The sequence below is a fragment of the Dendrobates tinctorius genome, unplaced genomic scaffold, assembly GCF_039654945.1.
Source record: "Dendrobates tinctorius isolate UK_male_01 unplaced genomic scaffold, ASM3965494v1 ptg000084l, whole genome shotgun sequence".
Classification (NCBI taxonomy): Eukaryota; Metazoa; Chordata; class Amphibia; order Anura; family Dendrobatidae; genus Dendrobates; species Dendrobates tinctorius.
In genome coordinates this window covers 48,341,004-48,368,224 of record NW_027361752.1, presented here as the reverse complement: position 1 = coordinate 48,368,224, position 27,221 = coordinate 48,341,004, and the positions used below count along the sequence as shown (strand labels likewise).

The 27,221-nt window shown below is 48.2% G+C and overlaps 1 protein-coding gene across 3 annotated transcripts in view; it reads right to left on the bottom strand.

Moving 5' to 3' along the window:
• TTC3 (tetratricopeptide repeat domain 3) overlaps nucleotides 1-27,221 on the bottom strand; it is a 235,425-nt gene that overhangs the window by 118,452 nt on the left and 89,752 nt on the right. For 2 of the 3 annotated variants that reach the window (XM_073584665.1, XM_073584666.1), the window contains exons 15-17: nucleotides 8,557-8,617; nucleotides 8,401-8,458; nucleotides 7,882-7,936 (exon numbers count right to left, since the gene is read on the bottom strand). In XM_073584665.1, coding sequence (XP_073440766.1) covers nucleotides 7,882-7,936; nucleotides 8,401-8,458; nucleotides 8,557-8,617 — 174 coding nt within the window. Of the gene's footprint in view, nucleotides 1-7,881; nucleotides 7,937-8,400; nucleotides 8,459-8,556; nucleotides 8,618-13,367; nucleotides 13,425-27,221 lie in introns of those variants that run through there. The other variant, XM_073584667.1, reaches the window with a different exon arrangement.

Below are 27,221 nucleotides of genomic sequence, written 5' to 3'. Positions count from 1 at the left end.
GGACTCTGTGCGCTCCTGAGATGCTGACATATTGGAAGGACTGCAGGGGGGGGCAGAATGGAGACGACTGACCCGATGCCCACTTCTTTTTACAGCGCGCACAGGCGTAATAGATAGCGGTGGGCCTGAAGCAGAGATCCCCTGAAGGATTGGGCATAAGTAGACTGCACTGAATGGCCGCAGGATTTAAGGAATAACTGCCGAGGAGAGCTAATCTTTGCCTCAGAGCAGAGCCTACCAAGATTCTGTGAGCAGCAGAAAACGCTGAAGTGTCCCCCAAACAGCGCAGGAAGGAGTGAAACAACCAGGAAATCCTTGTGCTGGAGGCTGGGGGCGGAGCTTAGCGGCCGCTCCATGACTGGTTAACAGCGAAGGAGAGGGCATGGCCGAAGGAGGAGGCTGGCATATCAAACGAAAAGGAGCCCTGTGATGGGCTAGTAAAGGCGCGCTGAAAAGAGCGCGCTCAGGAAGGGTGGAGGGAGCACAGCGATGAGGAGACTGTGAGGGAAAGTGAAAGTGGAAGTGAAGACGCCGCAGCCCCATGCCAGCGCCGACATAACGGAGCTGATCTGACAGTGGCCCTGGGAAGTCTGCCTCCCCTGCTTGTGACGAGCGCGCGGCAGGCAGAGAGGGCGGGAAATTCAAATAATTGTGGACTTGAAATCACAAAGGTCCAACTTCTGCCATTCACGGAGCTTATGCGGGGCCGGAGGGAACGTACAGGCACTTACCTGACGTCCCTGAAGAGGATGACCACAGGGGCCCACGGGGAAACGGCAGGCCGCTGGGGGGAAGGGAGTCCTCTGTACCCGCATCCTGCAGAAGACGGCTTGAAACACCTGCGATCGCCGTCTTCCTCTCAGCCCTGTCCCGAGAGAGGGGTGAGGAGGGGGATTCGGCAAGGACTAGCCACCTGTCCACAACCCTTATCACCGGAAGGCGATAGGGAAAAGTCCTGCCTGCGGTACTGAGAGTTGCGATATGGATGACACCACACTGCTCGCTCAGCCGCATGATATGGGAAATCAGGGTGACAACTACACCCTGTTTCCCGATGGAAAATAACCTAAAAGACAAAAGAGGGAAAAATTAAAAAGTTCAGACTAAACCTGAAAAGAAAAATGCGGATCTGGGGAGATCCCGGTCCGCCTCCTACAGACACTAAGCACAAACTGAGGTGCTTGGTGCCTGTCGGTGGGTGTATACTGCCGGGGAGGAGCTAATTTTATTGTTTTTGCATAGTGTCAGCCTCCTAGCAGCAGCAGCATACACACATGGTATTCTGTGTCCCCCAATAAGGCGATAAAGAAAAAAGAAAACTCATGCACAAACCAAAAACAGTTCTCTAAAAAGCCTTGGCTGCCTAAATAGATCCTGACAATTAGGTTAAGTTTAGCATGCACACAAGGAAAGCTCCCACAATACTAGGCTAAACGTGTTTTTATGGCGTAGGTATGTATCAGCGCAAAACACCATGCTTTTCCATCATGTACAGTGGAGGAAACAATTATTTGATCCCTTGCTGATTTTGTAAGTTTGCCCACTGACAAAGACATGAACAGCCTATAATTTTAAGGGTAGGATAATTTTAATATTGAGAGATAGAATATCAAAAATAAAATCAGAAAATCACATTGTATAAATTATATAAATTTATTTGCATTTTGCAGTGAGAAAAAAAGATTTTTGTGTACTCACCGTAAAATCTCTCTTAGCCTTTAATTGGGGGACACAGAACCGTGGGTGTTATGCTGCTGTCCACTAGGAGGCGACACTATGCATAATCTGAAAAAGATTAACTTTGGCTCCTCCTCTGCAGTATACACCCCTGGACGGCGTCAGCCTTCTCCAGTTTTGTGCCCAAGCATAAGGAGGAACGTAACCAAATAACACAACCATGCCTGTAAGAAGGCTACTATGTACGAGCTCAAAGAACAATATGAGAACACAACAGTAAACAACGGCCCGTAAGGGCAACAGGGTGGGAGCTGTGTCCCCCAATTAAAGGCTAAGAGAAAGAGATTTTACGGTGAGTACACAAAAATCTCCTTTACTCTGTCGCCTAATTGGGGGACACAGAACCGTGGGACGTCCCAAAGCAGTCCCTGGGTGGGAAGCAGTGGACGAATATTGTGTTGACAGTTCCCTAGACTTGGGGTACTGCCGCCTGCAGAACCAGTCTACCCAGGCTCGCATCCGCTGAGGACTGGGTATGAACACTGTAGTGTTTCGTAAACGTGTGTAGGCTAGTCCAAGTGGCCGCCTTACACACTTGTTGTGCCGAAGCCTAATGCCGAATGGCCCAGGAGGCCCCTACTGCCCGTGTAGAGTGTGCTACCGGCCGGAAGAGGGGAACTGTTAAGTCGGTAGGCCTCATGTATGGTGGACTTGATCCACCTGGCAAGGGTAGCCTTGGAAGCCGGCAACCCCTTGCGACTACCTTCCGGAAGAATGAAGAGGGAATCAGATTTCCGGAAAGGTGCAGTCCTGGACACGTAAATCCGCAATGCTCTGACGAGGTCAAGCGTATGCAGAGCCTTCTCCACTCTATGAACCGGAACCGGGCAAAGGGAAGGCAGTGAAATCTCCTCATTAAGGTGAAAGTTGGACACAACCTTCGGAAGGAAGGATGGTACCGTGCGGAGAACCACCTTGTCCTGGTGAAAGGCTAGGAAAGGCCGTCTGCAGGAAAGTGCTGACAATTCCGACACTCTGCGTAACGAGGTGATCGCCACTAGAAAAACCACTTTCTGAGACAGAAGGGAGAGTGGAACTGCTCTAAGAGGTTCGAAGGGTGGAGCTTGCAATGCTGTCAGGACCAGATTGAGGTCCCACGTATCTAGCGGACGTTTGTAGGGAGGAACCAATCGGGAAACTCCCTGGATGAAAGTCCTTACTTGCGGTTTAATAGCAATGCGCTTTTGAAAAAGGACAGAGCGCCGACACCTGACTCTTAAGCGAACTTAAGGATAGCTTGGCATCTAGGCCCGATTGAAGAAAAACCTAGTACCTTCGGGAGGGAATAAGGGAGTGGGACTTGTTCATGAGATTCGCACCAAGAAAAGAAAGCTCTCCAGGTACGATAATAGAGCTTGGGTCAAAACCCAGGTTTCAAGGGCCATGCCGTCAAATTGAGAGCCCCTGAATTCTGGTGGAAGAACGGACCTTGAGACAGAAGGTCGTGACGGTCAGGTAGACGCCAGGGGGCGTCTGCTGTAAGTTGGACGATGTCGGCGTACCATGTACGTCTGGGCCAGTCTGGCGCGATGAGGATGGTCGGAACTCCCTCTTGCTTGATCTTCCTCACGACCCTGGCGATCAGGGGGAGGGGTGGAAAAATGTACAGGAGTCGGAACTGGGACCAGTCCTGGACCAGGGCATCCGCTCCGAGCGACCGCGGGTCGTGTGTCCTGGCCATGAAATTGGGGACCTTGGTATTGAGATGGGATGCCATTAGGTCCACCTCCGGGGTTCCCCAGCGTTGACAGATCTGGTAAAAAATCTTGGGATGGAGAGACCACTCCCCCGAGTCCATTCCTTGCCTGCTGAGGAAGTCGGCTTCCCAGTTTTCTACACCCGGAATGTGTACTGCAGAAAGTACCGACCTCGTGTCTTCCGCCCAGCGGAGGATATGAGCCACTTCTCTCATCGCCTGGGCGCTGCGGGTCCCGCCTTGGTGGTTCACGTATGCCACAGCCGTGGCATTGTCCGACTGTATCCGTATGTGCGAGGCTGCAAGCAAGTGATCAAAGGCTCTCAGTGCCAAGAGGATGGCCCTGATTTCCAGAACATTGATGGGCAATGTCACTTCCCTCGGTGACCACTTGCCCTGTGCCCTGTGATGTAGGTGCACCGCCCCCCTGCCTGTCAGGCTTGCATCGGTAGTCAGGATCTTCCATTGTCCTGAGAGGAATGGCTTCCCTCGTGTAAGCGAGGTTGGTTTGAGCCACCAATGCAGGGACCTCCTGGTTGATGACGTCAACCTGAACTCCCTGTCGAGGGAGAAGGGGTTCCTGTCCCAAGATCTGAGTATGGCTAGTTGAAGGACCCTGAGGTGAAACTGGGCAAATGGCACTGCCTCTATTGCTGCTGCCATCCGGCCGAGGACTCTCATGGCAAACCGGAGAGATCGAGGAGGACTGCGAAGGAGTGTGCGAACTCCCAGACGGATGGCCAGTGTCTTGTCCTTGGGAAGGAGCACCAGGCCCCTGGCGGTGTCGAATACCATTCCCAGGAATGTTAGAGTCCGAGTTGGGATAGTCGACGATTTCTGTAGGTTAACTAGCCATCCCAGGCGACTCAGAGTGTCTAGTGTGATTGAGACACTGACCTCGCAGTCTTTGAAAGTGGGAGACTTGATGAGGAGGTCGTCCAGGTATGGGACGACTAGGATGCCTCTTGAGTGCAGGACGTCCATGGTGGCCGCCATGACTTTGGTGAACGTTCTTGGAGCCGTGGCGAGTCCAAACGGAAGGGCGACAAACTGGTAGTGGTTTTGGTTGACCGCGAACCTGAGAAACCTTTGGTGCGCGGGAGCAATTGGTATGTGGAGATACGCATCCTGTATGTCTATGGAGGCGAGGTATTCTCCCTGGTCCATGGATGCAATGATGGACCGGAGGGACTCCATGCGGAAATGACGGACCCGTATGTAATTGTTGAGCTGTTTTAGGTCCAGTATGGGTCGGACGCCGCCTCCTTTCTTGGGGACTACGAACAAATTTGAGTAGAATCCTCGGAATCTCTCGTTCGCGGGAACCGGCACCACAACTCCTGATTGAAGGAGAGAGGAAACCGCTTGGTGGAAAGCACGAGCCTTTTCTGGTGGTGTTGGAGGAATAGAAAGGAAGAACCGGTTCGGTGGAACGGAAGTGAACTCTATCTTGTATCCGGAAGACACTATTTCCCTGACCCACCTGTCTTCTGTAATAGACAGCCAGACTTGCTGAAAGAGTAAAAGTCGTCCGCCTACTGGTGGGGTGTCTTCCGGAGGTCGCGAGTCATGATGAAGCGAAGTTCTGAGGTTTTCCTCCCTTGGGTTTCGCTTGGCCTGCTTTCGACTGCCAAGCCCTGTCCGGTCGCTGCTGCGTCCGAGGGTTGTCCCTGCGTGGAGAATGGTTACGGTTTTGCACTGGGCGCAAAACGGACCAGCCCGAGGAATTCCGAAAGGATCGGAATCGAGTCTGGTTTCTTCGTTTAAACGTGCGTTTTGGTTTTAGTTGAGGGAGAGAGGTACTCTTACCCCCAGTGGCATTGGCTATCATGGTGTCCAACTTTTCGCCGAAAAGTCTTCCAGTAAAATACGTAAGTCGCGTGAGGGACTTCTTTGAGGCCGCATCCTCTTTCCATTCTCGCAGCCAGAGGATGCGTCGGATCGTGATGGCGTTTGATGCTATTCCCACTACACCTCTGGCGGAATCCAGGGCTGCATGAATCATGTAGTCTGCTACCACTGCTATCTGGACCGCTTGGTCCGAGAGCTCAGGATTTGAAGCCTGAAGACCCTCCTGTAGTTTTTTGGCCCAAGCCAGGATGGCCTTGGATGCCCAAACTGAAGCAAATGCAGGGCCCAGAGAGGCGCCTGCCGCTTCGAAAATAGAACGAGCCATGCGTTCTACTTGCCGGTCTGCTGCGCCCCTGAGGGTTGAGCTATCCGGCAGAGAGTAAAGTCTGCGCTGCTAGCCTAGAAACCGGAGGGTCCACTTCAGGTGGATCTGTCCATTATTTGGTGTCTTTCTGTGGGAAGGGGTACTTCGCTTCCAAATATTTGCGATTAGCGAATTTTTTCTCAGGCTGCGCAAACTGTTTGGTAAGTATTTTCTCAAACTCATGGTGATTAGGGAAGACCTTAGGTGGTTTCTGAACACTTTCAAAGCAAATCCTATGTTCTGGGACTTCCGGGGCCGACTCTGGAATTTTTAGCACCCGATGAATGGCAGAAATTATGTCCTCAACTAGCGCTGTATTGCTAGGGGGAGAAGGTACCACGGACCTGACCGTTTCGTTATCTGAGTCGGAGTCACAGATGCCCTCCGAATCCTGTGTGGTGGGGGATCCCTGTGGTAAATTGCACTGTCTGTCTGTGGCAGGGGACTGCCCAGGAGACCTGGAATGACGCTGTCTCTCCCTGGAGGGGGACGACCTTGTGCTATAGTGCGACTCAGGTGATCGAGACCTGTGGGTCCGCTTACGTCTGTGTGAGTCGGAAGCAGCATGTTCCTGAGACAAGCTGTCCGTTTGCTGTGTACCGTCCATAGCCGGGGCCCAACTCTGCAGAGCCTGCAGTAATGTAGCAGTTAGGTTGTCTATGGACTGTGTCATAGACTGAGACATCTGAGTTGCCCATTCCGGCGTGGCCTGTGACACTGAAGCGTCAGTAGGGACTCCCTGGGGTTCTGACCCAGAGTTCTGGATGCAGTCCCGGCAGTGCGGATACGTGCTGCCACTAGGGAGCGTGGCTTTGCAGGCTGTGCAGAATGCATAGAAACATTCCTGCCTGGCTATAAGGGATCGTACAGGGGTGGCTACGCAGAGGGAACCCACAGAGAGCCTTATAGGAAGTATAGATTCACAGCTGAGTATGAGAACCCAGCTGTGAGCTTACCCCACCGGTGTGCCCCTAGGTCCAGCGCCGACAGATCCCAGTTCTGTGCCCCCCGGAGACCGCTGTGATGCTCCTCTCCTGGATCTCATCCAGAAAAAATGGCCACCGGGACTCTGTGGAGAGGGAGGAGGGGGCGGAGAGATGAAAAGGGCACGCTGGGCTGTGTAAAAACGCGCCCTTTCTGCCTCAATCCGCCCCTTCTATGACACTCCAGCGTGTCATTTTGGTCATCCGGGGGGCGGGGAAAAGGCGGCGGCTTCGGCTAGGCCGAAGCCGCGGTCTAAATTGGAGGCCTGATGCCCAGGAGGGCACCAGAGCAGCGCGGTAGTCCGGGGGGGGGGGGGGGGCGGATTTGTACCAGACCCCCCCAGAATGGTCGACTGGATAGCGGTGGAGGTAGCAGGGGTAGCGGTTTCTGTATGGGGGACCCCTGAAGCGCTATGGAGCCGCTGCTGTTGCAGAGACAGGGACGCAGAAAAGCCCTGTCTCTGCTGTGCCATCCAGTCCGCACCCTCCCCCGGCCCCAACAGGATCCCTCAGCCGGCCTGGGGTCCCTGGAAGCTGCGGAATGCTGCCTGATCTCCGACCCTACCTGAGGCGTCTCAACCTAATGCCCCCTGCGGGGGATTAGGGAGGGTGCGTCTGTCACCGTTAGGGGGTCTTCATCCTCGCCTCAACCTCAACCCAGACCCCTTAAAGGGGTTGGGGAAGGAGGGGGGTCTCGACCTCGAACCAGGACCCGAGGGACCGAGGAGGGAGCCATGCCGGGAGTCTCGCTGGAGACCCACTTTTCTTCATCTGTATTTCCGGATGAAAAAGGGGAAAAAAACGGAAGAAAAAAGGTGTGCCTCCTTGCGACACTAAGCAAAAACTGGAGAAGGCTGACGCCGTCCAGGGGTGTATACTGCAGAGGAGGAGCCAAAGTTAATCTTTTTCAGATTATGCATAGTGTCGCCTCCTAGTGGACAGCAGCATAACACCCACGGTTCTGTGTCCCCCAATTGGGTGACAGAGTAATAAGTATTTATTCCCTCTGGCAAACAAGACTTAATACTTGGTGGCAAAACCCTTGTTGGCAAGCACAGCAGTCAGACGTTTTTTGTAGTTGATGACTGTTCATGTCTCAGCAAGGGATCAAATACTTATTTCCCCCACTGCAAAATCCAAAAGGAAAAAAAAAAAAAATCTATAAAGTATTATATATAACACACAAACACACACACATAATATATATCTTCTTGACGGAACCACTGTTTTCTAAGGCCTTTTCTTCCTACCTGAGAAGGACCTGGAGATGGAGTCTTTTGCGTTTCTGTGTTCAGATCAGAAAACCTGAATAAAGAAAAAGGAAAACAAAATAGAAACATGCACATTACACACACACAAATAGTGGAATCATGGACAGCAATGGGAAACAGCGAGGAAAGTATTAGGTGTAAGGTAATTTTTTTTTTTTTTGTGCTCCTCCTAGTAGGTGTGCTCTGACCATAGAGGAGGAGGAATAAAATAACACGTTCTGGAGTTGCATATAAGTAATTATTTGAGACCGGGAAACAAATTCCTTCAGCTGGGTAGTGGGCTATCTGCTCCAGTATTTCAAGATTTCGATTACATTACAAGCACCTGTGGGGTCTGTTGAGTTTCCATAACGATGACTGACATTTTACAAATAAAATAATACGGCTACATGCTGAACAACTTTCTTTTTTGAGGACTTATATTAAATCTAATCTTTTCCTAATTGTATTCTTTGTTATAATCAAGAAGATTGAGTAATAAGATTAAAAAAAAGTCACCTTGTCTTTTCAGAATCGCTCCCCTTTCCCTTTGCTTTTCCTTTTCTGGGCTGCTGACCTAGGAAAAAAAAAAAAAAATCAACACAAACAATCCATTACCAAAGCGAGTCAGACAGATTGCCGTCACTCGGAAGACAATGCTGGGATTCTTCTCACCGGTCATGTTCTCTGAACAGCCTTTATTTTCTATGTGAATGTTACACTCGGCGCTCATTTCCTGGAGGAAGAAGTCAGAGATGATAACGGTTATTTTCACGTGATGATGGTAAAACACACGACATTCTAAACACAAGACAACAGAAATGAAGGCTGTGGGGGGGGGGGGTCAGATGTCTGGGACGGGGCTGCATCCCCTTCTGAGTTTCGGCAGCACTTGGTACGCCGCCCAGCATTTCCCTATTCCGTTTGCAACCACAGCAGGTCACACGCAAAAACCAGCTGCCGTGCCAACAAATGCAGGAGGGGCGTTACATAACCCAGCTCTGTGGTTTCTCCGCCTGGTAATTGTTGCTGGGTCCTACATGTCCTGGAATCACTTGTGCTGGAGCCTGCGTTAGGCTGGTTGCACAATTCTCAGCAGAAGACACAGCACCTAATGCCGAGCTATTGGTCGGACGGGAGCAGTTAGTCTCCATCATGTGACAGACACGTTACCTCCCTGACTTCTATTGCTTCCATTTCTAACACATGAGAGAACCGAAACTGAGAAGCAGTAACAATAGCCTGAGTTGGTAAACTAAAAATAAATACCTTCCGCATCGGCACCGTTCCAATGAGGTCAGTGCCCTTGACAAAAAAGGGACTTCATATAATCCCTTCACTCTTAGGCTATTTTTCATTACTTCCATTTCATTTTTTTTTTTCCTCCTATTCTTTCAAAAGCCATAAATTTATTTTTCACCGTCGACAGTCGTATCAGGGCCTTTTTTTTTTTTTTTTTGCAGGATGAATGGTAGTTTTCAACGATACCTTTTACTTTACCACTTAATCTACTATCTAAACGGGAGGGATTTCAAGCGGAGTAAAAATGTTGAAAAACAGCTCATGCCGCCATTGTTTTTTTTTTTTTTTTGCTTTTTTTAACGGTGTTCATTGTCTGGTTAAAATTAACCTGGAATCCTGCTACTACAGATCAGTACACTTGCATATTTCTTTTCTTTTTTTGAAACAGTGATGAACAAAAATTCAACAATTATCAATGGAAAAATTTGGTTTGCGTTGTCGAGACCCGTCCGTAACATTTCTACTTTTCCCATCGACCGTGCTGCGTAAAGGCTTGATTTTGGGTGGCGAGTAGTGATGAGCGAGTATACTCGATGCTCGGGTGATCTCTGAGTATTTTGGTTTTGCTCGGAGATTTAGTTTTCATCGCCTCAGCGCATGATTTACGGCTGCTAGACAGCCTGAATACACATGGGAATTTCCTAACAAACAGGCAATCCTCACATGTATTCAGGCTGTCTAGCAGCCACAAATCATTCAGCTGCATTGACAGAAACTAAAACAGCCGAGAACGCCAAAATACTCAGAGATCACCCGAACATGCTAGGGAAAACCCAAGCAATGAACATACCCCGCTCATCACTAGTGGCGAGCTGACTTTTTCCATTTATACAAATTTCAGAGACAGGAGAGAAGACTTTACCTGAACCTTTCTGATCACCACCGGGAGAATGTAACACGAGATCAACTCTCTAAACACAAAGCCCAACCCAGAAACAGCGCCTTTTACTAGAATCTCACTTTGCCGCCTTTTCCCAAGTCTCAAGATGACCCAAACCTACGTGAGTATTACCCTTGTCTGTCATCTCAGATACTTCATTAGTAAGCAGCACAAAAGCAAAACTTAAAAGCGGATGTAGGCAAATACATGTTAAATCTTTTTACTGACTTGCCCTAAAATCAGAAGAAAAAAAAAAAAAAAGCAAAAGTATTTTCTACCAGGGAGGAGTAAGAAACATAACTATCGCCTGAGAGTAGTCTGTTGATCCAGTTTCTCTTGTTATTAGTGTGGTAGCCACTTCTGGACAGACAGCAGCCACTTTTTGCAGTCCATGTATATGGACAGCCCAGGTTCACCATTCTGGATAATACAAGGCTATCCCAGATACTGTTTTGAAAAAGGTTCTCCTGTTTTTTTCTGCATGAGTGCACTGCTCTCCTGCCTGCTTAAAAGGAGAGGTGGCAATGGGTTCCTGATTGAGTCACAGTTGAGACCAGAAGCATGGCTCCGCCACAAGCCTGAGCGGTGTGCTCTCCTATGCTCCTAGTAGAGGCAGCGTCGTCTCCGCAGCACTGGAAAAAGGCAGGAATTTTGATAACTGAACCCAAACTTAAAAGTTCGGAGTTCACACCGAACAGTTAAGTGTCCGGTGCTAAAAGCCAAACGCTGACTCCTCTTAGAAGTCCACTGCAAAGTTAGGAGTTTCAGGGGAAGTCCAGGCGGGGAGAGAGAATTTTTCAGGTCCAAAGTTTGGGTCCCTATTGTTTTCAATGGGGTTCAGGTTGTTTGGTTACAGTTCTGGCAACCAAACTTCCACGGGTCCGCTCATCCCTACTTACAAGCTCTATAGAAAAGAGCTTGTTAACACAAATTCCATGTCTGCCACCACCAACACCGCAGCGGTGGCCAGTTACCTATGCAACAAGCAAATCAACAATTCAAAATCACCGTGTTCTTGAGAATGAAGAGGGTTTTTATAGGTGAAAAATTGCAATGTTACTAGTTTTTACAATGTTAGCTTTTATGAATGGGTCACCGAGGAGAAAAAAACAAAACAAGCTAAGTCACAGAAAACCAGAGAGGTTGGTAACTATGCAGATTCCTGATCCTACCACACAACTAGCAGCAGCCGTGGAGCGTACCTACGATGGTCCTAGACGCTTCGTCACAGCCGGAGGACTAAATAAGCCTGAAGCAAGAAAAGGGGAAAACTAACTGCCCCAGAGCAGACCCCAAAGGAATAGACAGCCCCCACACATGTATTGACAGTGAAACAAGATGAAAACACAAACACAGGCAGGAAAATAGGCTGAGCAAACGATGGGGCCCAAACTAACTAGAAAGGATAGGAAAGGAAAGACACTGTCTGCAATCTGCAAAAAACCCTACAAAAATAAAGTCCAACACTTCTGATAGCAAAATTAACCCTGAAGTCACTAGACTTCTCCCACTATATCAACACTCTGAAATATTCTGAGGCAGAGCAAAAAGAGGCCAATCTAATAAGGGACAAAAAGCAAATTGGCAAATACAGATAAATAAGAGTGGCTGACCACACAAAAAACTGAATAGACCAACAAAATCAAGTGTGAACATTAGCAGAAAAAAACTTAGCTTTAGATGACTGGAACAGAGCTGAAAACAAAGACCTGACAAGCCAGAAGGAACCACCAGCACCAGACTAGGGCGTCGGCTGTCTTAAATCCAGTCTGACATTCCTGAGGCCCAATCGTCATTCTCATTAACAGGTGGCAGATTTCTACTGATTAAATCAGCCTCACTACCTCCAGTTACCACCAGAGGAAGCCTGGAAGGAGAACTCAACTGGTGGACCGGAAAATGAACTCACAACAGTTAGCCATATAAGATGCAGGGAGTCCCCTTGTATACAGAAAGCTACTTAGAGTTCATTCACACTTCCGACACGTTTCGTGACATTTGAAATCTGGTTTTTGCTTTTTTTTTTTTTTTTTTTTTTTGGAGGGGGTCTGAAGTCCCATGCAAATTACGAAGGAAGTGCATTAAGGGCGTGTTGTACTTTAAGTGCACCACCACGCCCCCAACGCGTGCACATCCAGGCTAAACTGCACGTGGCTCCAAAGCTCAATTTCTCACATCAGATTCTTTCAAGGTAGGTATCAATCTTAAAGTTGTACTAGGACCTATAAAGCCATACCATTCATTTCAGTAGTAAAATATTCTCTTTAAGAATTTGGCCATTTAAAAATAAATAAATAAATAAAAAAAAATACATATATATTAAATTATGTGGCTGTAATATAGTGTAAAGACAAAAGGAAAGTATCATCCAGTAGCTACATTGTGATAAAAGATTGTGTATCCCATGATAGATATTTATGGACGTCGATTCGAGGATCCTACAGGTGGAAACATCACCTATGATGAGAAAAGTACTTCATCGATTTCAAAATACACAACCAATTAAGTGAAACAGACATACCCATCGGCAGATAACGACAGCCAATCTTCCCTCCAGCAACATGAGGTGTTTGAGCAGCAGGATAAGAAGCCACACACAAGCTTTTCTTAGCATGGCTCGCTCTTCATGGTTTACAATGAGCGCAGATACGAGAACGTACTTAGGACACAGCTTGGCCGAAGCCATAATTCGCCGGGTGACCACTGCAGACATCCCCTAATGGAGGCCGTAAATCTGTCAATGAACGAGATCTACATCTAACACGATGACATATTCTAAAGACAATTTACAAAAAACGTCCTCTCGGGGGACGTCTCCTGCACGTACAAATACTGCCCATTAAAATCATCAGAATCTGAAACATTACTACTTGGCTCAGACACCCGGAGAAGTGAGATCACACAGCGAAAAATCTAGATCAATATGAGGACCATAAATCTGGCCGAATAAAGCAATGAAAATTGGGTTTCTCCCTCACCTTTAACATTGCCAAAACACAAAAGGTAAACACATACCCATCTGCAGATATTAGTAACCACCCTTCTCTCCAGCAATATAAGGAGTTCTAGGAGGAGGACAAGAAGCCACAGACAAGTATTTCTTAGCATGGCTGTCTCCAAAGCAAAACTATTATCAGCGACCATAAGACGCGCCTCATCCGTAGCCTAAACACGGCCGGGTTGCTGCCGACCGCTCCTTTCTCCCACATATAAAACATTCGGCCTTGAACTAAAGCCAGCAATATGTGCAAACGCCACAATGTACACCAACCCAACGGGAGCAACGTGTACGAAAGTAACGCACCTCTCTGCAGAAGACATGTCTGACACTCCTGAACTTCCTCATTGCTTATTTTGCTTCTGTAATCCACGTACTGATTTACTTACAGTTCGAGAAACGAAAGTAAAAAAAAAAAAAAAAAAAAAGATAATGTGAATAGAGGCTTTGCGTGTCAACAGAGTTTCCACCCTGCATCTTCAGAACTATTCTACACTTGTATCACACTCTGCTTTTATGAAGAAAAGCAGAAAGTAAAAAAGAAAAAAAAAAAAAAAACTTTGTAAATAAATCGATTATACATGTTTTCACAGGGTTTTTGTTTTTTTTTCTGACCACAGTTCTGGAATAGTTTCTTTAACACCATCATGACTGCTCACTGCCTTTTGATGGAGATTGCCGCAAGTCCAGAGTCTGCAGCAAGATCTCAATCTAGCAGGAGCAAAAATCGGGTCGTCATCCAGGGAGACGGAAGGTAAGACAGAAGTGGTTAATAATCACTTCTGTTTTCTTTTGTCGTGCACATGGCGCTCAATGTGCAGCGGTCAGAAGTACAAGCAATGCCAAGGTGTTCCACAAAGTTTTCTTACGGAATAACACCCCGATTGCTTGGGTTTGTCCCTCACCAATACCATGAACCGAGCTGTGAAGAACCCAGTTTGACGGGAGCAGAGGACGAGCAGGTGTAACCCAACTCCAATCATAGTCTATGAGTATACCGGAGGAAGGGAACTCCAGCGATCAGTTATTTCCCATAGACAATGAATGGGCCAGAGGTGGCCACGCTTGACTTCTGCTCCACTTCTCAGGGCTCTCTAGAACCCTACATTTGGAATTGGTGGCAGGCTTTGTGTTGGGAAGTTGTGTCGTATTCCACAACTTCCCATCACAAAGTGGGACTTTCTTGTTGGAAGTGCTTTACCAGTTTGGATTCGGCAGCAAATTTATGAACTGGATTACAATTTTATATTAACACCCTAAAGCGAATGTTCTTTTAAAATGATGGTTTGTCAGGTCTCTCTTCCTTGTGTAGAGGGATTCGATAAGGATGTCCTTTTATTACTTGCACTAACGATGGAACCGCTGGTTTATACGTATTAGACCGGATGAAATGTATCAAGGAGTGAAACATCTATCGGGGAAAGAAGGCTTAGCTTTATAGGTCTCTTCTCCGGATACTACAGTACCGAGAGCCATAGCAGTTGATCAGTTTGGTGGTTACTTTGGTCTACTTGTAAACAGGACAAAAATCATATTTGATATATCTTTCACCTGACTGGATCACTTACGCAAGGAACTCAAATAGTAAACCAGTTTAAATACTTGGATATAATCATTGCTAAATCATACGCAGAACTGATTATTCTCAATGTATCTCCCTCAATTCCACTATTTAGAGAGAAAAAAATTAAATTACGGAGCACTTTGCCTGCGGCAGGTAGAATCAATCTGATTAAGAAGGTTATCCAGCCAAAATGCCTATATATCCTACAGGTGCTCGGACTTGATCCGGGCGTGGGTTTGGAAACTCCGAATTTTCTACAACCAAGATGGTGAGCCGACTACTCTTATTTTTTTTTGCTATAAGGAAAACCCTCTAGAAACCCTAGTATTGCATAATTCTCATTTGCCGCATTTCTGCATGTTACAAAATATTGGGGGCATAGTGAATATTGGTCATCTCCTCCGGAGTAATGTGTTCTGTTCTTTTGCATATTTACAATGAACATTCCAATTGCAAAAATCTAATTTTTTCCAAGATTTCTTCAGATAAGACATGAATTTCAATCTCAATTTGTAGAGCAGGTCTCCTTCTCTTCTTTCCCTGTAACTGGGATTAGCAGATCTCTAGGTGCTGGAGGCCTAATCTCTAAACTACTCTTCGTTTATACATACTATACATACCAAGGCACAAAATAATCACTTGACCATTTTGGATAAATGGAAATCTAAAATCTCTTCCTTGGATGATGAATATTGTAGCAATATTTTTGGCTGCTCTCATTTATGTTTTGTCTGCTATTAACAATAAGAAGATTCAGATATATATTATACATCAAAGCTATATTACACCCATTAATAGTTGAAGAAAATGGGCCGATCCCAGGATGCGAGATGTCCAAAATCTGTATTTTCTGAAAGGGATTTTTGGTATATTTTGTCAGTCTTTTTTGGAAGGAATTAGTTATACTTCTCTATCCTCAATTATAAATGTAATTGTACCATTAGAACCTATAATAGGTCTGTTTGGCATCTTTGATGAAGATGAGTGGTCGTTTTACTCTTGTATATTCTTAAAAGAATCTCTCTTTACTGCAAGAAAAAGTGATTGCCGTCCGATGGATGGATGAGACGTCCTCAGAGCCGCGCTATGTGGATTAAACTCACAAATATAAATATTGTCCTTTGAACACTTTATTGATCAAAACAGGAAATATCCAAATACATTTGATAAGATAAAGGCTCTATGGATCAGATCCCCACAGACAGGGGGTCCTCCCCAGGCCATTAGCGCTTCCATAAGAGACTTGTTTTAAACCTGAAATTTATTGACAATTTCTTAGAATGTAAAGGTTACTCTTCTATGTACCGGCCGTCGAGTCAAGATGGTTATAGTTGTTTATCATTTTACTGAAATGACAAATGTATATTGCATCCTACTCACGCAAGTCTTTGATATTTCGGCAACTATCAGGACTTGTTTTAGGGAATGTTTGATGTTATTATAAATGTATTATCAATAAAATTATTAAAAAAAATCCAAAAAAAAAAAAACACCTATCCTGCTAGATGAACATTTAATTAACTCCCCCCAACCCCCAATGGAGCTGCTTCTCTTTGCTGTGATGCTAGATGGTATTGATTATGCTACTAGCAACTGAGTTTCCAGATTCACATCGGTCTGGAGAGCAGTCGACTCTTTGTGAAGAATTGTGAAAAAACGAGGGGCTGGGTGGGCATACGCGCCACAGGAGGGGCTGGGGGGGCATACGCGCCACAGGAGGGGCTGGGGGGGCATACGCGCCACAGGAGGGGCTGGGGGGGCATACGCGCCACAGGAGGGGCTGGGGGGGCATACGCGCCACAGGAGGGGCTGGGGGGGCATACGCGCCACAGGAGGGGCTGGGGGGGCATACGCGCCACAGGAGGGGCTGGGGGGGCATACGCGCCACAGGAGGGGCTGGGGGGGCATACGCGCCACAGGAGGGGCTGGGGGTCACAGGCCAGAGTAAGGATGTAATCCTTTATTGCATTCGCGGCAGCGTTCACTGACCCGAGAACTCTGGATCTCAGGAATTTGCCTAGGAACTTGAGGAAAGGATGGACGTAGGTTCTGCACCCCTGCTGTAATCAACCTTTTTTTGGAGAACGTCTGGCGCCTTGGTTACCATTAGGTAATTGACAAACTCCACGGGCAACATATCAGACCCGATAAACATATATTAATAAATTTGGGGCATTTTGCTCTAGCTGGTTTTCAATAAGAGGCGCACACTTCTTATGCCCATACAGACGTATAGCAGAAAGATTTGAACAAACACTATGCTTTTCGGACTACAGGACCCATCCCGGGTTTAGACAGCAGCTAATAAGACAGGAAAAAACATTTCCTACTGATTACAAATTCCCGTCAGTGTAAAGAAGTTAAAAAGGGTCAATAGTCAGCTTTATCCTTGGAGGAAGCTGCCTCCTTACTACAAGACACACACTTTTCATTGCTAGTTCCAAAAAAACAAACAAAAAAAAAACGATAAAAAATTAAAAAAAAAATAGTTCAATTCATTGCTCTGAACATAACTGATATGACCGCATCCATGAAAGTCTTTCCTTATAGTTTACGGTTAAGACTGGAAAAAAAAAAGATTAGGTTTTTTTGTTTTTCTTGCTTCCCCCACACAAAAAAAGATCTACAAAAATACCATTTAGAAGTCAATCTGCAAAAAAAAAAAAAAAAAAAAAGGCCAAGGACATAAGTAGCAATCCTTCCAAACTTCTCATCTTACATGAGAAAAAAAAAAGTATAGCAAAGCAAATTAGTTATTCTGTATCTACATAGTTATTTTTTCATGACCTAGCACTCAGTTCGCAGAACAATTAAACCATTATTACCATCTCCACTAATAATTGTTAGACAGTGCTTTGAAATAACAGCAGTTTTGCAATTTACTGCTTGTTAAAATTTCAGTAGTTATTCAAATGATGGAATATTTGCACTTACTGTAAAATCCCTTTCTCAAGCTACTTTCACATTAGCGTTTTTTTTAGCGCTGCGCTTCGTGCGCAATAGAAAAGCATGCAAAAAAACGCAGCATGCCTTTGCTTTTCTTTAGTCGCACGCGTTTTAACCAGTTTCTAGCCATATTAACTCTTAAAACGCATGCGATTTAAAACGCAGGTGCTCCCATAGACTGTAATGTGATTTTTTTTGCGCATTTGTGCGCATGCGTTTTTTTGACACAGGTTGGACGCACAAAAAATGCAACAGGGTGCGCCCGTCGTGCCTAGGCGCACACTACAAAAAAGGAGATTTTTGTGTACTCACCGTAAAATCTCTTTCTCTTAGCCTTTAATTGGGGGACACAGAACCGTGGGTGTAATGCTGCTGTCCACTAGGAGGCGACACTATGCATAATCTAAAAAAGATCAACTTTGTCTCCTCCTCTGCAGTATACACCCCTGGACGGCGTCAGCCTTCTCCAGTTTTGTGCAAAAGCATTAGGAGGAAAATACCAGAAACATAACCATGCCTGTAAGAAGGCTACTATAAACGAGCTCAAACAATATGAGAACCCAACCGTAACAACGGCCCGCAAGGGCAACAGGGTGGGAGCTGTGTCCCCCAATTAAAGGCTAAGAGAAAGATTTTACGGTGAGTACACAAAAATCTCCTTTACTCTGTCACCTTATTGGGGGACACAGAACCGTGGGACGTCCCAAAGCAGTCCCTGGGCGGGAAGCAGTGGACGAATATTGTGCTGACAGTCCCCTAGACTTGGGGTACTGCCGCCTGCAGGACCCGTCTACCCAGGCTCGCATCCGCTGAGGACTGGGTATGCACTCGGTAGTGTTTTGTAAATGTGTGAAGGCTAGTCCAAGTGGCTGCCTTACACACTTGATGAGCCGAGGCTTGATGCCGAATGGCCCAAGAGGCCCCTACCGCCCGCGTAGAGTGTGCCGTGATACCGGCCGGAAAAGGAGAATTGTTGAGGCGGTAAGCCTCTTGAATGGTGGACTTGATCCACCTAGCAAGGGTGGCTTTGGAAGCCGGTAGGCCCTTGCGAACGCCTTCTGGAAGAAGGAAAAGTGAATCAGACTTCCGGAAAGGAGCAGTCCTAGACACGTAAACACGCAATGCCCTGACAAGGTCAAGCGTATGCAGAGCCTTCTCCACCCTATGAACGGGAGCCGGGCAAAGGGACAGTAGTGAGATTTCCTCATTGAGGTGGAAGCTGGACACAACCTTCGGAAGGAAGGATGGGACTGTACGTAGAACCACCTTGTCCTGATGAAAAACCAGGAAGGGTTGTCTGCAGGAAAGAGCTGAAAGTTCAGACACCCTGCATAGCGAGGTGATTGCCACCAGGAAAACCACTTTCTGTGATAGAAAGCAGAATGAGACCTCCTTAAGGGGTTCAAAAGGAGGTGACTGTAGTGCTGTCAAGACCAGGTTGAGGTCCCACATCTCCAACGGACGTTTGAAGGGGGGAACCAATCGGGAAGCCCCTTGGAGAAAAGTCTTCACTTGCGGCTTGTTAGCAATACGCCTCTGATAGAGCACTGAAAAGCACTGACACCTGGCTCTTCAGCGAGCCCAGGGATAGCCCGGCGTCCAGGGCTGACTGAAGGAAACCGAGGACCCATGGAAGAGAATAGGGGAGTGGGATCTGCCCACGAGATTCGCACCATGTGAAGAAAACCTTCCAGGTACGATAGTAAATCCTGGCTGAAGTTGGCTTTCGAGCCCTGATCATGGTTTTAACGACTTCCGGTGAAAAACCTGCTTGGGTCAAAACCCAGATCTCAATGGTCACGCCGTCAAATTGAGAGCTCCTGAGTTCTGGTGGAAGAACAGGCCTTGTGACAGGAGGTCGGGACGTGTGGGGAGACGCCAGGGAGCCTCTGCTGTCAGTTGCACGACGTCGGCGTACCATGTACGCCTGGGCCAGTCTGGAGCGATCAGGATGGTGGGAACACCCTCTTGTTTGATCTTCCTCATGACTCTGGAGATCAGGGGGAGGGGTGGAAAAATGTACAGAAGCTGGAACTGGGTCCAGTCCTGAACCAGGGCATCTGCTCCGAGCGACCGCGGATCGCGCGTCCTGGCCATGAAATTGGGAACCTTGGCATTGAGATGGGATGCCATTAGATCCACGTCCGGGGTGCCCCAACGATGACAGATCTGACAGAAAACTTCGGGATGCAGAGACCACTCCCCCTAGTCCATTCCTTGTCGGCTGAGATAGTCGGCTTCCCAGTTGTCCACACACGGAATGTGGACCGCAGAGAGTACCGACCTCGCATTCTCCGCCCATTGTAGGATACGTGTTACTTCGGTCATCGCCTGGATGCTAGTGCTGCATTGTCTGACTGTACTCTGATATGAGAGTCTGCTAGCAAGTGATGGAAGGCTTTCAACGCCAGGAAGATGGCCCGAAGTTCCAGGATGTTGATGGGCATGGTCGCTTCCATTGGTGACCACCTGCCTTGCGCTCTGTGATGCAGGTGTACTGCGCCCCAACCTATAAGGCTTGCGTCGATGGTCAAAACCTTCCATTGACCGGAGAGAAAGGATTTTCCCCTTGCAAGCGAGGTTGGCTCGAGCCACCAGTGCAGGGACCTCCTGGTTTTTGCTGATAACCGGAACTCCCTGTCGAGGGAGAACGGATTCCTGTCCCAGGCCTTGAGGATGTCCAGTTGTAGGGGTCTGAGGTGAAACTGGGCAAACGGTACCGCCTCCATTGCTGCTGCCATCCTGCCAAGTACTCTCATGGCATACCGGAGAGATCTGGGGGACTTGCGGTGGAGTGTGTGAACTCCCAGACGGAGAGCCAGTGCCTTGTCTCTGGGGAGAATCACCAGACCCTTGGAGGTGTCGAATAACATCCCCAGGAAGGTCAGAGACTGACTCGGGGTAATCAAGGACTTCTGTAAATTGACTAGCCATCCAGGCGCCTCAGTGTCGATCGTGATCGAGACGTTGACCTCGCAGTCCTTGAGGGTGGGGGCCTTGATGAGAAGGTCGTCCAGGTATGGAACGACTACTATGACTCTGGAGTGCAGAACGTCCATGGTAGCTGCCATGACCTTTGTAAATGTTCTGGGAGCCGTGGCGAGACCGAACGGGAGGGCCACAAACTGGTAATGGTCTTGGTCGATTGCGAATCTGAGGAACCTCTGATGGGCGGGAGCAATCGGTATATGCAGGTATGCGTCCTGTATGTCTATGGAGGCGAGATATTCTTTTTCCATGGACGCAACGATTGACCGGAGGGATTCCATGCGGAAGTGACGAACTCGAACATACTTGTTGAGTTGCTTGAGGTCTAGTATGGATCGGACGCTGCCTCCTTTCTTGGGCACCACGAACAGGTTGGAGTAGAACCCTCGGAAGCGCTCTTCTGCTGGGACCGGCACTATGACTCCTGCTTGCAGGAGGGAAGAAACCGCTTGACGGAAGGCCTGAGCTTTGAGCGTGGATTTTGGAGGGACAGAGGGAAAAAACCTGTGCGGTGGGCTGGTAGTAAACTCGATTTTGTATCCTGAAGACACTATTTCCTTGACCCACTTGTCGTCTGTAATAGGCAGCCAGACCTGCTGAAAGAGTAGCAGTCGTCCGCCTACAAGTGGGGTGTCTTCCGGAGGGCATGAGTCAAGATGAGGGAAAAGTCTGAGGTTTTCCTCCTTTAGATTTCGCTTGGCTTGCCTTTGACTGCCAGTTCCTGTCCGGCCTCTGTGCCGCACATGTGTTGTCCCTGCGGGGGGGAACGATTACGGTTTTGTGCTGGGCGTGAGACGGACCAGCCTGAAGAATTCCAAAAGGATCGGAAACGAGATTGATTACGTCTTTTAAACGTGCGTTTTGGTCTTAGTTGAGGGAGGGAAGTACTTTTGCCCCCGGTAGCATTGGATATCATTGTATCCAGCTTCTCACCGAAAAGACGGCCACTTAAGTACGGGAGATTTGTTAGGGACTTTTTTGAGGCCGCATCCGCTTTCCATTCTCTTAGCCAGAGAATATGCCGGATTGTGATGGCGTTTGATGCTATTGCCGCTACCCCTCTTGCAGAGTCCAACGCTGCATGGACCATGTAATCTGCCACTACTGCAATTTGCACCGCCTGGTCTGCCAGCTGAGGATTTGAGGCTTGAAGGCCCTTTTGCAAGAGATCAGCCCAGGCCATGATGGCCTTGGCTGCCCAAACTGTAGCAAAAGCGGGGGCCAGAGAGGCACCTGCCGCTTCAAAGATTGAACGAGCCATGCGTTCAACCTGTCTGTTGTGTTCTTGAGGGTTGAACTGTCCGGCAGCGAGAGAAGCGTTTGTGCTGCTAGTCTAGAGACTGGAGGGTCCACTTCAGGCAGATCTGTCCAATCCTTGGTGTCTTTCTGTGGGAAGGGGTACTTTGCTTCCAAATACTTGCGATTGGCGAATTTTTTCTCAGGCTGCGAAAAATGCTTAGAAAGGATTTTTTGAAATTCCGGGTGATTAGGGAAGACCTTCGATGGTTTCTGAACACTTTCAAAGGAAATCTTGTGTTCTGGTGCTTCCGGGGTTGGATCTGAAATGTCCAGCACCCGAAGGATGGAAGAGACGATATCCTCAACTATCGCAGTATTGCTATGGGGACAAGGGAGCAGATTCGTCTCTGTTTCGTTATCTGAGTTGGAGTCACATATGCCCTCTGAGTCTTGCGCATCGCTAAGGAACTCCCTAGCGGGCGAACTAGAGCGGAGGTTTTCCCTGGTCTGGGATCGTTGTGGAGATCCGCATTGTCTTTCCCTATCAGGGGACAGCCTCGGTGACCTGGAGCCACTGTGTCTCCCCCTGGAGGGGTAAGACCTATTGCTATGTGAGGACGCAGATGAACGCGACCTGTGGGTCCGCTTACGCCTCGAACTGTCGGAAGCGCCCTGTACGTGAGACCGGACGTCCCTTTGCTGGGTAACGTTCATAGCCGAGACATGACCCTGCAGAGCCTGCAGTAATGTGGAGGTCAGGTTGTCTATAGACTGTGTCAGACTGCGACATCCGAGTTGCCAATTCTGGCGCAGCAGCGGTCGCAGAAGCGTTGGTAGGGACTTCTTGGGGTTCTGCTCCGGTTTTTTGGGTACAGTCCCAGCAGTGCGGGTACGTGCTGCCGCTGGGGAGAGTGACCTTGCAGGCTGTGCAGACTGCATAAAAGCAGTCATGCCTGGTTCTTTTCTTTGAGCCCGACATAGTACCTAGGCTGATTAATAGAAGCCCTACAGGGGTATCTACGCAGAGGAAAGGAGTAGGAGAGCGCTATAGGTTATAGGAATTCACAGCTGAGTACCAGAACCCAGCTGTGATCTTACCCCACCGGTGCTCCCCTTAGGTCCAGCGCTGATAAGTCCCACGTCCTGTGCCCCCCAGAGACTGCTGTGCTGCCTTCCTTCAGGTGCAGCAAGATGGCCACCGGATTCTGAGGTGGAGAGGGAAGGGGGCGGAGAGCTGGAAAAGGGCGCGCTGAGCTATGTAAAAGCGCGCCCTTCCTGCCTCGATCCGCCCCTTCTATGACACTGCAGTGTCATTTTCGTCATCCGGGGGGGCGGGCCGGGAGGCGGGGAAAAGGCGGCGGCCGAAGCCGCGGTCTAAATTAGAGGCCTGATGCCCAGGAGGGCTCCAGAGCGGCGCGGTAGTCCGGGGAGGGGGTCGGATTTGCACCGGACCCCCACGGAATGGACGACTGGCTAGCGGTGGGGGCAGCAGGGCTAGCGGTACCTGTGTGGGGGGTCCCTGGAGCACCATGGAGCCACTACTGCTGCAGAGGCAGGGGCGCAGAAAGCCCTGTCTCTGCTGTGCCACGTCTGCCTGCACCCTCCCCCGGCCCCAGCAGGATCCCACAGCTGGTCTGGGGTCCCTGGTGCAGAATGCTGTCTGTACTCCGACCCTACCTGCGGCGTCTCAACCTAATGCCCCCTGAGGGGGATTAGGGAGGGTGCGTCTGTCACCGTCAGGGGGTCTTCATCCTTGCCTCAACCTCAACCCAGACCCTGAAGGGGGTTGGGGAAGGAGGGGGGGGGGTCTCAACTTCGGACCAGTACCCGAGGGACTGGGGAAGGAGCGACATGGGGAACCGCCATCTCCACTGCAACTGGGCACCCCTAAAAAGGGGGCCAAGGAAGGAGCCATGCCGGGAGTCTCGCTGGAGACCCACTTTTCTTCATCCATTCCGACGAAAGGAAAAAAAAGAAAAAGGTGTGCCTCCTTGCGACACTAAGCAAAAACTGGAGAAGGCTGACGCCGTCCAGGGGTGTATTCTGCAGAGGAGGAGACAAAGTTAATCTTTTTCAGATTATGCATAGTGTCGCCTCCTAGTGGACAGCAGCATAACACCCACGGTTCTGTGTCCCCCAATAAGGCGACAGAGTAAACCGCATGCGCACAAAAACGCATACAAACACGTGCAAACGCTAGGCCATGCGCCCCCATGTTAAACATAGGGGCGCAAAGCGCATGGACGCACTGCGCTAAAAAACGCTAGTGTGAAACCAGCCTCATTGAATACATTAGTACAATGAATATAGGCCCAGACACGAGGAGGCTGGCAATATGATGGGGCGGAGAACTGACCAAAGGAAACGAATCAGATCCCAGGAAGATGGAACCTGGTAGGATCTGTATCGCCCAATGTATGCAATGAGAATGTACATAAATCCAATGTTGTCATTAATACCTTTGGGGGACAGAGGACCGTGAGATGTCCTGGAATTCGGGCAAAATAAAAAGACTTACCACGTGGACTTCCCAGAGCATGGCAGAAGCGCCATAAACCTGGAGAAGGATAACCTGATGCCCTAAAGCCCAGTCCGCTGTGGTGGCCATGTGGACATCAAAAGGAGGAATACGACTCAGAGGATGGGAGGAGGAGCGCAAAACTAATGCTGGTAACAAGGTAATAAACTACCTTCAGGAGAAGGGATGACATAGGATGAAGGGGAAACAAAATGGAAGGTGTAGGCACTAAATTCACTGTCTTACATGACAAACAAGACATCTGCCATAGAGCTAAACCCCAGCATGCCTTGTGGGAAGAGGGAATGGAAGGAAATTGCCCCAAGAAATGTCACCATCCAGGGAGAGACACTACAAAAACGTAAAGCAGACCAGCAGGGAAACCTGCTTAGTAGAGAAGGTAACGCAAGGGTGGTCAGGATGCAAGTAAGGAGGGTCAAGTTGTGAAACCCACAGAAGCTCTAGCACTAAAGGCCCTTTTACATTTAGCGATGCACCAGCGATCCAACCAGCGATCCGACCCGGTCAGGATCGCTGGTGCATCGCTAAATGATCGCTAGTGAGCTTTCATACAGAAAGATCTCACAGCGATGCCGCAGCGACATAGCGCACGATACTTACCATTCACACACAGTGATCCTGACGTCCTCCCGCCCGCCTCCACGCGTCGCTGGACGTCACAGCAGGAAGCAGACGACGAGAAATGGAGCCGGACATTCTCGCGCGATCAGCGATGAGCAGCGGGGGAGCCGGTCGTTGGTAAGTATCACACATAGCGATATCGCTAGCAATATCGCTATAACGTCACAAAACCAGTGACGTTTTAGCGATATTGCTTAGTGTAAAACCCCCTTAAGTATTTAGCCTGAGAGCTAAATCAACATTCAATATGGGAGAAACCCTAGAGTGGAAATTTCGACAGGTGAAAATCCTGGTGCACGTACCAAAGAAGAAAGGAACATTAGGTGAAGCAGCAATAAACTGATGGCCTGAGGTCCACAATTTCGATAAATGAAACTGGGAAAAAAATGAAACAATAAACAAAAACAACCCTCACTGAAGTTCAGTACCCAAGGTTTGAATAGCCATGTGTTTTGCCAAGTATTAAAAGGGGTCGGATACGGCTTTAAAGGTGGCGATTAAATTTTATTATAATACTTAAATGATTACAGAAAATAGGAAATAGTGTTATATTGCGTATACTTTTGCATAATATACATCACAAAAGTAAAGTACTTACATTGCACACTACACAGGGAAAACTTCACCAGGAGTAGCACATCATACATCCGGGAACATCAGCTGTGAGAAGCAGAACAGCGAAGGCAGAGAAATTCCTGGGATCCACACTGTGGCGTCACGGGCGTCCCCTTTTTAGTTCACAGGTTAACAGGCTTCTGTCTTAGCTGAAGTCTTCCCAAACTTATATCTTGTTTAGAAACAAATGCTTGCGTAACCAAGTATTACACAAGCCCTAACAAGTTCTATTTGTCCAATATAGTATCCCTCTGGCGGAGTGGCCAACTCTTCAGACGTCAATCAACATCGGACAAATACACCACCGGATAAAATACGCCAAAGGCTCTCCTGGTACCAAATGTTTTACAATACTATAAACACGACATTTCTCACTAAACATGGATAACAAAACTATGCAGTAATAGGATGATACTATAAACATACACTTTCCCACTAAAGATTGATAAAGGAGCTATGCAGTCCAGGTGTTGGAAAAATTACAGAAAATACAAGGCTAATAAAAGCTGAACTGTTACTGTCTAATTTCATAAAGGTTCCTTAAAGGGAAGGTGCCATCCCCAAAAAAAATTTTCAGCAATTGAAAAAATGTAAAGAATTAATGTTTACATTTTCTTAAATATTATCATTTGTTTTTAATTTTGTAAAACATGAAAAATAATTTTAAAAAGTTTGGCATTTCCACTTGTTAACACTAGGAGGAGCAGATACTGAAATTTGGCACAAAAACCTAGTGTACAACAAGCTCACATTACTGTCCTGCAGTAATTATGGGTGTATCATGCCCTAAAATGGACACTGTATGGGCGGAATCTGCTGACATGAGTGTGGTGTCACTCCTCTCCTCCGCTACTGGGTGCTTGCTAAGGGAAAAGAGAGGATGACATTTAGGAACACAGTGAGCAGCCATTTTGATGGGGCCTGCAAAGTTACTGACTGTCTTTGCATGTAAAGTCTGGATCAGAACAGGCCATCAATCAACAGAAATGTTTCCTGGCTTTCTGTGGAGCAGACAAAAAGACGGTCCATCCATGTGTATAAAACACAGCGCTCTATGTACAATCCCTGGCACCAAACAGGGCGCCCCACATAGACCAGCACACTGCTCTCCTGAAATACTCTGTGCTGCTGTCACCCTGCTCCTTCCTCCATATATCAGGCCCCTGTCACCTCGTTTTCACACATCACCAGGACGGGATCTGAGGAGAGGAATGGGGTCTTCGGTCACTGAGGATGGCAGGCAGCAAGGATTCTGGGAGCAGGGTAACAGCAGCACAGAGTATTTCAAGAGAGCAGTGTGCTGGTATATGGGGGGCACAGAGGGAGATATATGGTGGAGGGAGCAGGGTGACAGCAGCACAGAGTATTTCAGGAGAGCAGTGTGCTGGTCTATGGGGGGCACACAGAGAGATATATGGTAGAGGGAGCAGAGTGACAGCAGCACACAGTATTTCAGGAGAGCAGTCCGCTGGTCTATGGGGGGCACAGAGGGAGATATATGGGGGAGGAGCAGGGAGACAGCAGCACAGAAATCCAGGAAACATTTCTGCTGATTGATGGCCTGTTCTGATCCAGACTTTGCATGCAGAGACCCCATTCCCCTCCTCAGATCCTGTCCTGGCGATGTGTGAAAGCGAGGCGACAGGCG